At 36.8% G+C, this 15,741-nt stretch overlaps 3 protein-coding genes across 3 annotated transcripts; 1 reads left to right on the top strand and 2 right to left on the bottom strand.

The window, feature by feature from the left end:
* Nucleotides 1-1,284: 1,284 nt before the first annotated feature.
* On the bottom strand, nucleotides 1,285-4,811 carry LOC116004215 (ribulose-1,5 bisphosphate carboxylase/oxygenase large subunit N-methyltransferase, chloroplastic). Its single transcript, XM_031244174.1, has 6 exons — nucleotides 4,245-4,811; nucleotides 4,078-4,106; nucleotides 3,014-3,225; nucleotides 2,774-2,899; nucleotides 2,180-2,584; nucleotides 1,285-1,655 (listed from the first exon to the last, which is right to left on the bottom strand). The coding sequence occupies exons 1-6, from the start codon at nucleotides 4,733-4,735 to the stop codon at nucleotides 1,440-1,442; spliced, it is 1,479 nt and encodes a 492-aa protein (XP_031100034.1). The 5' UTR covers nucleotides 4,736-4,811; the 3' UTR covers nucleotides 1,285-1,439.
* A 1,839-nt stretch (nucleotides 4,812-6,650) lies between these two features.
* LOC116004214 (rhamnogalacturonan I rhamnosyltransferase 1) lies at nucleotides 6,651-10,788 on the bottom strand. The gene is made up of 8 exons (XM_031244173.1): nucleotides 10,143-10,788; nucleotides 9,345-9,412; nucleotides 9,090-9,178; nucleotides 8,851-9,013; nucleotides 8,247-8,536; nucleotides 7,867-8,071; nucleotides 7,387-7,544; nucleotides 6,651-7,283 (listed from the first exon to the last, which is right to left on the bottom strand). The coding sequence occupies exons 1-8, from the start codon at nucleotides 10,420-10,422 to the stop codon at nucleotides 7,010-7,012; spliced, it is 1,527 nt and encodes a 508-aa protein (XP_031100033.1). The 5' UTR covers nucleotides 10,423-10,788; the 3' UTR covers nucleotides 6,651-7,009.
* A 2,089-nt stretch (nucleotides 10,789-12,877) lies between these two features.
* On the top strand, nucleotides 12,878-15,534 carry LOC116004216 (transmembrane emp24 domain-containing protein p24delta9-like). The gene is made up of 4 exons (XM_031244175.1): nucleotides 12,878-13,366; nucleotides 14,297-14,506; nucleotides 15,072-15,148; nucleotides 15,224-15,534. Exons 1-4 carry the CDS (start codon nucleotides 13,157-13,159, stop codon nucleotides 15,366-15,368), a joined length of 642 nt encoding a protein of 213 aa, XP_031100035.1. The 5' UTR covers nucleotides 12,878-13,156; the 3' UTR covers nucleotides 15,369-15,534.
* The last annotated feature ends 207 nt before the right edge of the window (nucleotides 15,535-15,741 follow it).

Genomic DNA, 15,741 nt, shown 5'->3' on the forward strand with positions numbered 1-15,741 from the left:
CATCAAATTTGTAATTCTTTCATCGCTTTCTCTACATTCCAACAATACTCTCTCACTCTAAAAAATGATATCACTTTCACATTATATATAAAAAAAAAAAAAAATTAACTATCCAAAAAACAAAAATAAATAAATGAAATAATTTTTTAAAAGGGGTTACAAGCTGCAATTCATATTATTGCACTGTCAAATAGGGTTGCAAGCTTGTAATCTATATCATTATTAAAAAATTAAAATATGTTCTCTAATTCCATGTAATCTTGTAATGTCCAATAAGCAACAGTCAAAGTTTGACCGTAGCTTGGTCTGTGTATCACGTATCTGGCAAACTTGCAAGATACAAACTTCCCCCAAACTTGAAAGATACAGACTTGCAAGAAACAAACTGTTTTAAGAAAATTAATGTAGTGGACCCATTGAGTATACAGCGAAGAAAGTAAATCATGAGTCACCTAATTAGTTTTGGCCAAGTAAATAATCAAATGCTACTCAACGGTCACGGGACATATCAACAGGTTTAATAGACTTGGTGTATAAGCTGGTCGAGTACAATAAACTTGTTAGTCCAACGGTACTACTCAACAGGTCTATTGAACCCGTTTGGGAACTCGTTAACTTATCAAATTGTCCTTTTTGGAGCAATTTTCTTATTAATGCACGCCTTAATCAGCGCTAATTAGTAGATTACGATAATTTGATTACAATCGTGGATTGTCTAATTTCTATGGCCCTTATTTAGATCATAGGTTCTCACCTGGAGAGAACCCATGAGAGCCGGACCCTATACACACAAATATGTGTGTGTGTGTGTGTGTGTGTGTGTGTGTGTGTGTGTGTGTGTGTGTGCAGGACCAAATGAAAATAAGATCATCCCGTAAGAAGTGAGGACAATGATTGAGGATTTTAGTAAAAAAAAAAAAAAAAAGATCAATTTTATAAGTATTGAAAACTTTTAAGAGCGAGATTCATTTTATAATTATTGTAAACTTGAAAGTTTAGTAATTGTCAAATGAGACCACCTCTTCCCGTGAGTTCATGAGACCCATCACGAATGCACACAATCTACCCTAGAATAGTTTATGTACATTCGCGTAGTAGATTGTGTACATTCATAAAGGATCTCAGGTGATCTCAGTGTGTGTGTGTATATATATATATATATATGGCTGCTATTATAGGTCACTAACATATTGATGGGCTTAACTGCATATTTTAAAAGTTTAAAGACTTAACTTTTCGAATAAAGTTTAGAGGCCTATTTTACACTTTTTCTTACAAAAAATGTGGAGGTGAAACATAAGATTGAGTAAAGATTGTGTGAAAAATTTCAAAATTTGAGCATCTGGACTAGATATATAGTACATTCCAATGTTTGGTGGATGAATAAGATTGATTCTATGACAATCATTAATCTTGATGGCATATGGCTCTTATCCTATCTATTTAGGCTCCCAAAAGATGATTTCTCCTTGTTCTCCAACCAGACCAAGATCTTTGAGTCTCCTCTCTTGGTAGTATTCCAATTCATTCAATTCCTCTTCCCTCTCTCTAAAGATGTTGTCTATCTGTCTCAACACTTTCGTCTCCCCTGCCCTAACCCCAACTGCTATCTCAACTCTTGGGCTCAGGTTTCCTTCTTCTTTCAGCTTCTCATCCTGCAATCACACTCACTTCTTATTATCCGTTACATAACACGAAAGATCCCGATGCAGAATACATACAATATCAGTGAGGATATGATATATAAACATAAATGTGCAATCCAACTATCAGCTTAGTCTTTCAGTTGAGATGGAGCATATGCTTCAGTTTAGCTGCATGTGTTACTAATAGTCGATGCAAGAATGACTGACCTCCTCAAGAGTGGTATGATACATACAATATCAGAATGATGAGGATATATTATATAAACATAAATATGCAATCAAACTATCTGCTTAGTCTTTCAGTTAAGATGGAACATATGCTTCAGTTTAGCTGCATGTGTTACTAATAGTCGATGCAAGAATGACTAACCTCCTCAAGAGTGGTATGATACATAAAATATCATAATATTGAGGATATAATATATATGTGCAATCCAATTATCAGCTTAGCCTTTCATATGAGATGGAACACATGCTTCAATTTAGCTGCTCGTGTTACTAATAGTCGATCCAAGAATGACTGAACGACTGACCTCTTCGAGAGTGGTATGATAGCCGGAAAGCGCAGACGAGCAAGCTTCTCTCACAACTCTACATATGAGCTCCTCATTCGCGCGGCTAATGGGCAATTCCAGATGGCCCCAAACGGAGTTCCTGAATATTGATTCGAGTAGGAAAGCATCGGTGCCCCCAAGTGCCACGAGCCTCAAATAGGGCAGCATTTGTGGGGGAAGAGGTTGGCCTAACTTTACATCAAAGTAAGCCATTTCCCCTAAACCGTTCGACTCTGCAATATCCACCTTGTCATCGTAAAAATCATCCGACTCCGAAATTTCCAGTGTAAGCGAAAATGCATCACGGTCTGCACCCGAATCAATGAAGCCATAGTCCAGAGCAAAATCAGCGTTGCTCTTGTTCAGATCGTATTGGATGAATACCTGTAATTCAAACTCAACTCACCAATTTTTCATCTCACAAAAGTTTTTTCTATGTTCCCATAACCAAGTTCTACTACAGGGAATCATACCATAAATGTAATAACTAACTTTTAACTCTATGTAACAGAGTCAGTAGTACTCAAAAAAAAACTTTAACTCTATGTAAGAGCCCAAGCAATGCCAATTTACCTGCTCGCCTGCCTTCACTGATAGCGGGCTTCGCAACGAAAATAAGTAGTCCCACGAGAAAAGACCGGCTGGTCCTCTAACTTCATGGGCATGATCTTCCGAGGTAACTCTAGCACTGTGGTTGATCTAATGCATAAAACAAAAACATACAAAAACCAATCATTTTCTTTTTTTTTTTCTCGCTGTTTAACCAGATGAAATTGACACTGAACAACGACAAGAGATGATCTAGGACCTTACCAAGTCAACAAATGGCATCAAAATAAGATTTTGATTCCGAAGGCGAGAAAAAGCCCTAGATCTGAGGATCCCAAATACCCAAAAGAAGTCCTCCAATGTTATAGGGAAAGGGAAGAGCTGCTTGTTTGGAAGTATGACTTCTTCTTCAACTTTCTGGAATTCATTTTGCACATAATCTATTACTCCAATTGTTGTGCTCAATAGCTGGGTCCCTGCAAAACCCTCACCACTACAACAATTGCATCAATCATATCCACACAAACCCAAGCAACTACATATCTGTGGAAATCTTATTAAGCATATATAAAATTGATCAACTTCCAACTTTCTATGCTTGCCCAAAACCATATTTACACTTGATCATGTATAATATAAATGCAAACTAAACACACCACACCACACAACACCATTCCAAATCCTTAAACTACCAAAACCATGTCATCTTGAGAGATGTTGGAGGCCGGTGAAGGGCCAAATCCAGCATCAAGTTGCTAGGGAATTGTTGGGCAAATTATTGTGTGGATCATGGTCCACAAAGTGTTGTGTGGACCATAACAAAATGTACATTTTTAATATACTAAAAGTACATTATTTGTGTACTGGATGTACTTTCAATACCCAAATAATGTACTTTCCTCATATATAATGTACATTTGTAATATACTAAAAGTACATTATTTGTATATTAAAGGTACATTATTTGATAGTATGGTCCACACAGTTGTAAGGACCATGGTCCACACAATAATGATTGGAATTGTTGGGCATAGGCCAGAAGGTCAAGTCCAACATCCTCTCAAAAACTTGATAGTATAAGAAAATAAAGTTAGGATTTCGCTACGAGCTATAGTGCTCTTGGTGTAGTAGGGGAATTGTTGGGCGAAGGCCCGAAAGGTCCAACACCCTGCCTCTTGAAAATTTCAATGACAAAACTTGTTGGGCTAAGGCCTGAAAGGTCCGACACCCGGCCTCTTGAAAATGTGGCATTATGTCTTCGCTAGGAGTTATAAATAACTTTTAGCTCCTAGTGGTAAATGCCTTATCCTAACAAGAGAATATGGTACCTTGAATCTCAGCAAGCTCCTCTTCTGACCTGCACTGAAAGGAGAATAATTTCAATTTTCAAGTGACACTTATCAACAACACAACTTCAACAACTAAAACCCTACACTTCTAGACCTTATTTAACAAAATGCTAGAATTCAAGAATCCAAATTTAGTTCAAACCCACCAATAAATAGTAGAATCGGTGCACTCCGGGAGAACATCAAGGTAAAATTTCCACTTGGAATCCCCACCCCTAAACTTCTCCCTCAGCAAGAACAGAGCCACAGCAATCCAAGGCTTCAACCCAGAACAAACGCTCCCAATCTCCGATTCCGCAACCGTATCTGGATTAATCCAGAACCTCTTCGGGACCTCCAAAACGACCTCGTTTCGCCCAATGTCTTTCGTGGCAACCAATCCCATACCTTCTGGAACAATGCCGGGTCTCACGGGTGTCTTCTTTGAGATCACTCCTTCATCGCACCCCCACTGCCAGAAATTCTTCACACTCTCTGGTAATTCGGGTTCGGCTTCGCTAGAGTGGCTTGATGCTAGAAAGACTGGTCTGTGGTAATGGAGAGACGGCTTTGGTTTCAAGACAGAGATGTGTTTTGAATTTGGGAGAGAAGGAAAAGAAGAAGAAGGGTATGGGTAGAGAGGCAAAAGAGTAACCATTTCTGGAAAGAGTGTTTAGTTATAGAAAAGGGAGGAGGGAGAGAGAGTGTGGTGTAGGTAGGAAGGAGATGAGGTTTCTGAAACGACAACGGTTAATTTATAGCTTCTGGTTAAGGATAAATTCGATGGTTTAGAGGATGTTTGGTGGAGGCAGCTGTCAAAACTTCTACTCTTAACTAATATATTTATCCATAGTTTAATCTCTGTGACATTAAATGTCACCTGAGCATAATGTAATTGACATATATATTAGCATATCACTAGTTTTAATGACATTTTGGCCAGTTGCCGGCATATATATTAGCATGTCACTAGAGTTTTAACGACATTTGGCTAATTTCAACAACGCTCCTGAGACCAACACCAACAACTAAGGGGTCGTTTAGTAACTTGGAAAAATGGAGAATTTTTCACAAAATGGAGAATTGGGGAAGTGAAAGAATGGAAAGTGGAAAACTTGTTTACTAAAACCAATTCTCTATCTCCATTCTTCCATTTCTATAGAATTTTGGAGAGAGCCAAAATTGTCTTCAGAACATTGTCAAAGTTGGTCAGAGTGTCACCAAAATCTTAGTGACCTGTTATAACATGTCAAATACTCCGTAATTAATTTTTACGCTTTAATGCACTAAAATAATATATTAATGAATTTAATTGCACCTTTTAAAACTTCAGAATCTAATTGTACTTTTTGAATAAAATTTAAAGGCCTATTAGACCATTTTTCCTCTTTTTTTTTTTTTGTGGGTTCAAAACCATTCTAGGTAATAGTTTGGGTTCGAATCCCATCATATCCATCCCCGTCAAATGTTGAACTATAAAAACAAGTTTCTTGCATTATTTATAAATAATTGCATCTTAATAGAATAACACAGAACAAAACTTCTAGCTATTGACAGCGAAATCACTTCACAAAATTTATACTGCAGTTCTCTGTCAACTGTGGAATGAATGAGTACATCTGCAGATCACAACTTTGGGTTACAAGTAGGGGTGGAAATAGGCTAGGCCGAGCTGAGCTTTAGAAAATTAGGCCTGGACCTGCTATGGAAATCTAAAGCCTGGGCCTGGGCCTGAGCCTGTATGTAGGCGTTTTTTTAGGCTCAAGCCTGAGCCTACAGTTGGCCTGGTCTGGCCTGAAACCTTTTTAAAAGCCTATTTAACATATAGACCTTTAAAAAGGCTTCAAAATAGATCCTAAATAGGCTTTGAGCCTATTTAAATAGGCCTTGAACCTATTTAAGGCCTACATTTTAAAGCCTTTTAAATTATACATGTAAAAAATTTACAAAAGATACCTAAGTTCATATTTCATAATGAATGACAAAATCATAAATTCATATTTCATAATACAATATCCAACATCACAAATTTAATAAGTAAAAGTTCGTAATACAAAATTCAACAATGCATTGTTTACTAATTACTAGTATTACTACAAATCTATAAATCCTGCAATCAATTACTAGTAGGCTCATATTACATTAGTATTACTACTTTACTCATTGCTAGTAAACTGTAAACACTAAACGACTAGCAGAATTATTGCTAGTAATTAGTAATACTAATTATTAGTAATTTAGCATAATAGCAATAGTAACTAGTAATATCTAACACTGTTTACTAATTAGTAAGTCGTATTTGGGATTTGGGTATTGGGAATTAGGGTTGTAGGTTATATATATATATTAGATATAAAATGTAATATATAATAATTAAATATTAAATATAAATATTATAATATATATATATAAATAGGCTAGGCCTGCGGGCTTGTAGGCTAGGCTTTTAAATATAGGCCTAGGCCTATTTAACTAAATAGGCTTCTAATTAGGCCTAGGCCTGGCCTTTTTATTAAATAGGCTAGGCCCTATGAAGGGGCCTGGCCTATTCCCCACCCCTAGTTACAAGAAAAAACAAATGAATCATTTTGGTATTATGTGAGAGTACCTGCATTCTGTTGAAGAAAGGAAATAGGTATACCAACAGAATGAATGAATACATCTTTAGATGGCCACTACTACAACACCGATCTTTGTTGCCTGTCTGTTCTCCTCGTATTTCCTTATCTATTACGAAGCACATGAGAACAAAACCAAGTCCGATTGCCACCGTTATTACAAGATGCCAAGCGTCTGCAAAACTTCTAAAGAATGTTGATCTCGTCGGAATCATTTGTACACTTCACTCATCGGGTTATCATGTTTTCTCTGTGACATATCATTATGCAAGGCTGTGGGGGATTAAAGTGAGACGTGGTTTTGTGGCTGTGCCTCACTGGATTGAAGTAGAATTATCAGGCCCTAATAAGTCATCACAGGTTGGACTCTGGCAAACACATTCATGAGGATTAGCATAAAAGTAATCTTCCTCTTTGGGCTTGTCTACAATAACTTTACGGAGTGCTGGCTGCCCCATTCTCCACTTGTGTGTCTGCTGAACTGCAGCCGAAAATTTGTCCCAAGAAAGCGTCCCATTCTGATGTAAATCCAATAATTGTACAAGACTTCTCCGATCCAGTTGGATGGTTTTCTTAAACCCTAGATACCTGCACATGATCTAATCAGGAATGCCTCAAGGATATTTTCTGTTAGCAATATCAAAATGGAATGACTGTCTGCAGTCTGCCTAAGCAAAATTTATCATTATACCTGCGATGACCTTCAACAACTTTTGCCATGTTGCCATCATAAGTAGGAATAAATACATTACTCGCAACTGACACTACAAAATCCAGGGCTGCCATTTGAGATGAATGGTTCTGGAATTGCTGCAAATCTTCGGGATCAAGCAGTGTTTCCTTTTTTATCTGCAATTACAATTAGGGAGAAAAGTAAGAAATCACTATGCTTACCAAAACTTAGCTAGCAAAATAAGTCCACAGTTATGTCCATGAGATAAGCCCCAGCCTGATTGCAACCTTTTAGCAAGTAGCAATATTATGTTGTATTAAAAACACAAAAGAAATTTTCCTTTTATGTTCAAAAATTCAAACCAATAAATATTCACTCTAAAAATATTTGGAAGTTTTTGGTCAAGAAGTGAGTTTACATATTATTTAGAACACAGATGTTTGGAGTTTCAAAGCCACATCAAGAATGAGATGGTTATGAGAAACACCTATCACTTACAATCCTTGGAAAAGCAGATCTTAATGCTGCAAGCCTCCGTTCACTGCCATATATCTCACCAGATGCAATATATATTTGTGTGTCCTTCTCAATATCCAATGCTTGCAAAACCAGTGCTGCCTCCTCTGGGGTAAGAGGACATAAGCCTTGAGACCTCCTCTCTTTAGAGTCTATCTCTTTCTCTCTCCACCAAGGGAATGCGTACCTGAACAATAAAGGAGCCATAAAATGTTATCAGTAAGACATGAAATAGGTGCTTTCTTCAATACATTTTATCTAAATAAATGCATGGCACAACTTGCCTTTTGTAATCGAAAGTAGAGAACCATGGAACAAAGAAATTCATTGAAAATGCTAAGTTAGATTTCAATGTACATCACCTTAATCGTTTCAGCTCCTCAGCCTCCTCCTCTGTGCAGCCATGAGTACAACCTGAGAAAGCCAGCATGTCCATCTCATATCTTAGATGCAATGCTACATAAGGCCCTTTCTCTTGCAGCAAATGAACCAATTTCTGGCCCAATGCCTCAATCTTGGGAGTGAATTTTAGGCTCTGGAAATTGACACGACATCGGAGTCTCTGAAGTTCAAGAGGTATATCATTGTTGGCCAGTCTTGTATCTGTCCTATTGAAGTGTATGACCTTGTGCTTGCTGTATAGAGGTAGAATCTGCAGAATGCATTACAAAGCATCACATCAGAATTTAAAGTCCCTGGAAGAGTAAATGCTACAATAATAAGGACAAGTCAATTTCTGCTTGTTAATCTCTACAAGGGAAGTGGACGAAGATCTGGGCATCTGGCACCACCTTTATAGTTCAAATGTTTGAAGTAACAAAATTTAAGAACAAATCACTAACTTCTAAATAGCAAATAACTACTAATTTGTGCAATTATTAAGAAATCAACAGCCATTTGGTCATTGTACATCATTAGTGTTACTTGCGAGATAACAATAGACACTCGAAATAACAAGCAACAAACCTGTTCCGAGTAGTATTTTTCATTTGACCAGCTAATAGGAGGCATTTCTAGGGGTTGGTATCGATGTCTCCTGCCAAACCTCTTTGGTAACCTCCTAATAATTCTAACTTCATCTCTTAATGAATCAATGAAGTGTGTCACATCAAAAATATCCTCAAAATTGCTGCAAAGGAGATTACTGAAAGTTATTGTAAGGCATTAAATACGAGGTGAAAAGTTTATTTATAACACTCAATTACCTAGTATCAGCCCAGAATGATGTCTTGTCAAGCTCTGGAACAACGAAAGTCAAGTTTAAAAATCGAGCAACTGCCACCATGTCACATATCTGCATACCAAATTGATCAGATTAGTCTTTATTAACATTTTCACATGTTAAGAACATTTATATTTATAAAAATTTAAAAAAAAAATGCTTCAATCTCACCAAAAGAAGTGGAGTAGAAGGGGAAATTTAAAAGGTCAAACAAAGAGAGGAAAAATAAAGTACCAACCGCAGCTCGCATTTGATTCAAGCCACCATTGCAAGAAACTTTAAGAAAACCATTGCTTGTGTAATTCCCTGTAATATAATATAAATCAGCACCTCATAGTAGAAATAAAATATATCAAGTGTTTGAGACAGCTATCATGGATAACATCTTAATAACTTCACTTTCCAATAATTTCACAGGAAAAAATTTTCATTGAAACTTAGTATTTCAAACATTTTCTTCTGCTTTTTGTTCCTACATGAAGGAACAGGAGTGCAGGTGGGATCATGTACCTATATAACATGTATACAGTGTACTTGAGAAACAAAGACCGTCATGTAGTTGAATACATCCTCAAAAATACAATTTTGATTCCAAAGCAGCTACAATTGACGACGCTTCAAAGAATTTGCAACTTTATTCTCTCAGCATTGTCTATATATATTTTTTTAATATACATTTAAGTGCTTCTTTTATGGTATGTATCTTTCAAATTACACCTCCCCTGAAAGTAGCTAAAAGAACTAAGAATCAAGAATCAGCTTTTAAAATGCCACAAGACACTACTACTACAGTTCAAATTGAACTTGATAGCCTTAAGCACTGCCACAGAACAACTCATTGAGTATAAAATATAAGATTTCATTCACCTAAAATTCTAAAAAGCCAGCAAGCCAGCCAGCATTTGAACTAAATTCCAAACCCTTAATAATTTGAGTTTCCTATTGGCTCAATTTATCAATCAACGTCCCAAAACTTACAAGCTATCTACTTCATCCAATAAATATGAGGTGGAAGCAGCTTAAAGTAGACACTTACTGGCCGGAAGGAGAGGCGGAGGCGGCGGCGGCGGCGGCGGTGGCAAGTCCTTGGCGACGTGAGCAACGCCGGTGAGCAAGCGCGGATGCCAGAGCTCAGCCACTGCAACGAGCTGAACCAAACAGGTCCATATCAGAATGCTGGAACAAACCCTAATAAACCACACCTGCAACCTGGTCCGTTGGATCACCTGCCCTCCCCCTCCTCCTCCTCCTTGCAAGGACTGCAATTTCTCGCCCCTCACCACCACCGACACGGCCTCCGATCTACCCAACTCCATTTCACTTCCCCCTCATTCCTCATCGCCCATCAAAACCACGCCATAAAAACATCAAAACTCAAACTGCATTGGCGAATCAAAGCTCTAGATTGAGCCAAAACGTGACGAATTTATTTAACCTCCAAAGTTTGGAGAATTCATGGACAATGAGGAAGCCACGAATGCGAAGCGGATAACAATAATGAAATCAAACAATAAATAATAAATAAATAAAACGTTTTGAGGCAAATGTAATGGAGTAAGCAGACAAGAGTCAAATCTCGTAGGAATTTTGTGTCTGATTATTCTCAGAAAGTCTCTTCCGAAGAAGGTAAAAACACGATGGCGTTTGGTTTAGGGTCCTCTGTAATTTATGAGAGAGATCTCAGAATTCCCAGATTTGGAAGAACAGATAAATATTTTTAGAAATTGTTACTCCGATCCTATTTTTTATTTCATATACAAATATAACATGGAGTAATAATAATAATAATACGGAGTAATATATAAATGAACCTACTTTCTATATGCTTATATTTTTTTTCAGTGACGAGAAAAACTTCAGTTGCTATTTGAGAATATACATGAAATCTTGAATAAACACTGTCTTATGATCTTAATCGAATGACCACAAAAAAGTAAACTAGCATAGGTTGATCATAGTTAATCTGCTCAAACCAAAGATTTCATATGCTCATAATTTGTATTTCTCTATTGACTATTATACTTGAGTTTTATACTAAAATTACATAATGTAATTTTACATTATATTAAATAATGTAATAAAATTACATCATACTAAAATAGTGATAATAAAATTACATAATGTAATACATTTCAGCTCTGCTTTGTAGAGCTTATTACTAGATAGTGATTTGACTTTTACAAAGTAATTAATAGATAACATTGGATTATGTAAGTTGTACTTATTGGCATGTAGTATTAATTGTTTGTAAAAATGTGTTTAGTAAATGAAAGTATTTGGTTATCATTAGTTGATAATATATAAATTATTTAATGTAGCTATTTTAAATATAAATTTATTGAGTCCCAATAAACGTACAAAGATTTAGAGTAAATTAGCTAATCATGTCTTGCATGCATTTCCTCCCTAACGAAATAAATTGTTTTAACAAAAATATTAAATTTATATATTAAATAATTTTATTAATTATGTTGCCTCATTGGTTAGGATATATCCCAACATTTCACATTTTGTGTTCATTCATATGATGAATGAGCCATCACTTGATAACATAAGGTCATGTTTGTTTAATGTTTTTGGAAATGATGTTTTAGTTTTATCCAAAACGACATATACGTACACCCTGCATACTATACGTTCAAGCTAATTAACTATGACATTTTCAATTTTATATTTTATGAGGGACCAATATCTTTATGTGATGATATAATTATTTGTACTATATTAAATATTGCACATTATATAGTTTCATTAAATAAATATGTAACAAGTTGGTTAATTCATGACTAGGTAGTAAATATATAAGATTGTGGCATTTCAATATTGGACAATCCAAATGGGAAATTACCGAATTACTACTTGTAATATATGAAAAACCATTTGTCATATATTGTACAATGTGATCTATAATATTTTAAATTTAATGTACAATCATATTAGCCTTAAAAATACGGATAAAAATTAGTGATATAACTTGGATTCATGCATATAATATTTTTAGACGATATTATATGTTAAACATACTCCTCATATCATTGTTGGAAAAATCTCATTAAGGAATCCTGCTAAGCAAATTAGGTTTTTGCCTAAAACTAACGAGTTGGGTTAGCAAGACTTCAAGACTCGTTGAAGTGTTTTTTCTCATTTTAAAATTCTCCATCTTTTAGTGGGCTAGGAAATAGGTTAAAGGATCTCATTGACAATTGTTATACCATGGACTAGGGTCCATCTTCCATTGTGGATCCTAGTCCAAAAATTTTGTGTTTGCGATTAACAGTTTATGTACATGTAAAAATTTGACGACACATAATAGTACCTAGGGGAGGCAGAAGTTGCCCGATCGACATCGGTGATCATCTGTGTGACTTTTGGTCAAGGCACAAAACTGACACTTGCTCGCGAACGTGCTCGTTAACGTTGACGAACACGTTCGCGAGCGTTAATAAACACTAATGAACGCTTAACAAACGAATACGAACATGATTTTCAAAAACTTTAACAAACGAACACGAATATGAACACTCCAAAATCTTTAACAAACGAACATGAACAACTTCTGCTCGTTTATGTTCGGTTCGTTAACAATCCTATTGGCCAGTCTCCTACCACTTAATATGCTGATCGTTGGGACGAATGATTAATCTTCTGCCGGCTATCGTTGGAGGATACCTTTGGCAACCAAAGAAAAAAAAGTGATTAATTATAAATTTAAAGTCATACTCCATATAATATTTCTAGAATGAGAGAAAATTTCAAAATTTAATAGTTGTGGCCGTGTGGGATAGACCACAGAAATCCTAAAAAAGTGTGCATTTTGAGGATGACGGTTAGCCGGCCTTCTTATTATACTCCTCGTTCTCTCATCGACTTTCCCTCCGGAGAAATTTCAATCAAAGAATCATTCTCCGTGAAACACCGCCGGCCACCTTCTTCCTCATCATCCCTCCCTGTTTCTTCTCCTAGAGATTTCTAGCAGAGGAAAGGGAGAGAAATCGAAAAAAAAATAATAATAATAATAATTAACAATTATTAACAAGAATAATATCCGAAATGGGTCCGGAAGGTTTTCCCCTCTCTCTCCTTGTTATCTTGGCCCTCTTCTCGACCCAGATTCAGTCCCTCCGTTTCGATGTTGAATCCGGCCATACCAAATGCATATCTGAAGATATTAAGAGCAACGCCATGACCGTCGGCAAGTACCAAGTTGTCAACACCGACGACGGCCACCCTTTACCCGACACTCACAAACTCGCCGTTCGGGTCGGTAATTTTTATTATTTTTTAAATAATTCCCCCCCCCCCCCCCCCCCCAAAAAAAAAGTCTTTTGGATTAGCTTTTCATATAGATATTTAAAAATTGTGCTGATCAATGTTTGTCTCAAATTTTGTGTATTTATAAGCTAGCTGTGATTTCACATGTATTGCAAAAATTCCGCATAAAGGCACCGATACCGATAAATCGGGCGTCTTAGGAGCTGGCCGGCCGCCTAGGCACCGATACTGATAAATCGGGCGTCCTAGGAGCTGGCCGGCCGCCTAGGAGCTTCTTAGGCGCAGACTAAACCGTCTAGTCGATCGATTAGATATTGTGGCACAGACTAGATCGCCTAGTCGATCGATTAGATATTGTGGCACAGACTAGATCGCCTAGTCAATCGATTAGATATTGTGGCACAGACTAGATCGCCTAGTCAATCGATTAGATATTGTTCCATTCTTTTTTAAATGGGTTATTGTCCACCGATTAGATATTTGTTCCATTCTTTTACGACATAGTTTTGAAGTAAATAACTCTAAATTGTTTGAACTTAGTTAATATTTAATATTTTAGTATTAACTATTAAGATATTAAATAGTTTATAATTATTAAGTCTTAAAAAATTAAAAAAAAATTTAAACAATTTAAAAAATAATAATAATAAAAAAACTACATGCACCCAGTGGAGCGCCTAGCTTCTTTTTTCAACCATGGATTTCACAAGATCATGTTGTATGTTTTAGTATCATTTCTAAAATGGCATAGTAACAAACGGTTAATGTATGATAGCACGAATATGTGGAGAGCTTCTCATGGATATAACAGCCTTGTTTTTAAAATGTTTCTCGGTTTCTTTATAACTTACAATTAGGATGAATTATCCATTGTTTTCTGTATGGAGTTTTGCTTGAATGTTTTTTTTTTTGGTTTAGGTGACATCTACCTATGGAAATAGTTATCACTATGCGGACCATGTGTCCGAAGGGTACTTTGCTTTTCAGACTGCAGAAGCCGGGGATTACATGGCTTGCTTCTTTGCTGCTGATCAAAAACCCCCGGCTACATTGACTATTGATTTGGATTGGAAGTCCGGTGTAGTTGCTAAGGATATGACTAATGTTGCAAAGAAAGGCTCTGTTGAAGTAAGCTTTTATCTTCTCGGTTTATGCTTATATCAATCTCTGACTTTGATGATAAATAGTCATTCGTCGCAGTTTCTGACTTATCTTCCTGAATTTAACACTCATGGAAATGCTTGATATAAATCTAGTTTTCTGCTTTGCTTTCTATATGTGTGTACATATACACATCCTTTATGGGTGATGGGGTCTACAGGTGTCAATTGATGAGAAAACATGAGAGTTTAAAATAATATTCACTCTGTTCCATTTTATTTTATGTGTCTGGTTCGGTTAACGAGGCTTAGTTAAGAAAATCAACGAAGAAAGAGTTGGTTTGACCAATGAATAGTAAGTAGGACAGATAAAATGGGACAGAGGGAGTAGTTTTTTTTAGTAGTTTTATCTTTCAAATACCTTTGGAATGCTTTGACTTTAATTCTGTAACTTCTGTTTTTGGTATGTATTGGTTCATTATCCTCTCCGGGTAATAGTTTTATCTTCTGCTTGGTCATTTAGACGTGACAGCCCTCCCTCGTCTAGTGGATATCTCATTGATTTGTGGACTTTGTAATCGGTATTTTACTAGGCTATGAAAACACAGCTGATGAAGATGTATCTAACTGTCATCGACATCCAAACTGAGATGAATTATCTTCGTGAAAGGTATGTTAAATGTACCGGTTTCTTTCATTTTAAGGAGAACGTGTCTATGAACTTTGACCTTAATGCGTTCTGCAGAGAAGAAGAAATGCAGGAACTTAACCGATCTACCAACGCCAACATGGGTTGGCTGAGTGGCTTGTCGATTATTGTATGCCTCTCTGTGGCGGGATTGCAGCTATGGCATTTGAAAGGCTTTTTCGAGAAGAAGAAGCTCATCTAATTCGCGGCTTTTACTGAGAAATACCCCAATAGCCTGTCTTTGCTAATGTACAATATTGACATCTTTGCTAATGTCTAAACTGAGAAGAGGGAAAACCACACATTTTTGGATCCATTTCAATTAGAGATTTTAATACAGCTTCAATGTTTTGAGTGTCTATTCTTAATTCCTTCTTTTTTTTTTTTCAAGTGAAGTCTTTGAACTTATTTATAGAAATACAAATGAACTCTCATACTGAATCAACCCCCCCCCCCCCCCCCCCCCCCCCCCCCCCCCCCCCCCCCCCCCCCCCCCCCCCCCCCCCCCCCCCCCCCCCCCCCCCCCCCCCCCCCCCCCCCCCCCCCCCCCCCCCCCCCCCCCCCCCCCCCCCCCC

Source organism: Ipomoea triloba, chromosome 14, assembly GCF_003576645.1.
Source record: "Ipomoea triloba cultivar NCNSP0323 chromosome 14, ASM357664v1".
Taxonomy (NCBI): Eukaryota; Viridiplantae; Streptophyta; class Magnoliopsida; order Solanales; family Convolvulaceae; genus Ipomoea; species Ipomoea triloba.

What these genes read in the sequence shown, in the direction of transcription:
- LOC116004216 (XM_031244175.1), top strand. Translation starts at nt 13,157, where the DNA reads ATGGGTCCGGAAGGTTTTCCCCTCTCTCTCCTTGTTATCTTGGCCCTC. An exon ending in CAAAGAAAGGCTCTGTTGAA is followed by an intron (nt 14,507 to 15,071) that starts GTAAGCTTTTAT and finishes GTATTTTACTAG; the next exon opens with GCTATGAAAACACAGCTGAT. An exon ending in ATGAATTATCTTCGTGAAAG is followed by an intron (nt 15,149 to 15,223) that starts GTATGTTAAATG and finishes TGCGTTCTGCAG; the next exon opens with AGAAGAAGAAATGCAGGAAC.
- LOC116004214 (XM_031244173.1), bottom strand. Translation starts at nt 10,422, where the DNA reads ATGGAGTTGGGTAGATCGGAGGCCGTGTCGGTGGTGGTGAGGGGCGAG. An exon ending in TCATTCTGGGCTGATACTAG is followed by an intron (nt 9,014 to 9,089) that starts GTAATTGAGTGT and finishes TCTCCTTTGCAG; the next exon opens with CAATTTTGAGGATATTTTTG. An exon ending in GAGGAGCTGAAACGATTAAG is followed by an intron (nt 8,072 to 8,246) that starts GTGATGTACATT and finishes TTTATTGTTCAG; the next exon opens with GTACGCATTCCCTTGGTGGA.
- LOC116004215 (XM_031244174.1), bottom strand. Translation starts at nt 4,735, where the DNA reads ATGGTTACTCTTTTGCCTCTCTACCCATACCCTTCTTCTTCTTTTCCT. An exon ending in GGAGCTTGCTGAGATTCAAG is followed by an intron (nt 3,226 to 4,077) that starts GTACCATATTCT and finishes AGGGTTTTGCAG; the next exon opens with GGACCCAGCTATTGAGCACA. An exon ending in CAGTGAAGGCAGGCGAGCAG is followed by an intron (nt 2,585 to 2,773) that starts GTAAATTGGCAT and finishes TTTGAATTACAG; the next exon opens with GTATTCATCCAATACGATCT.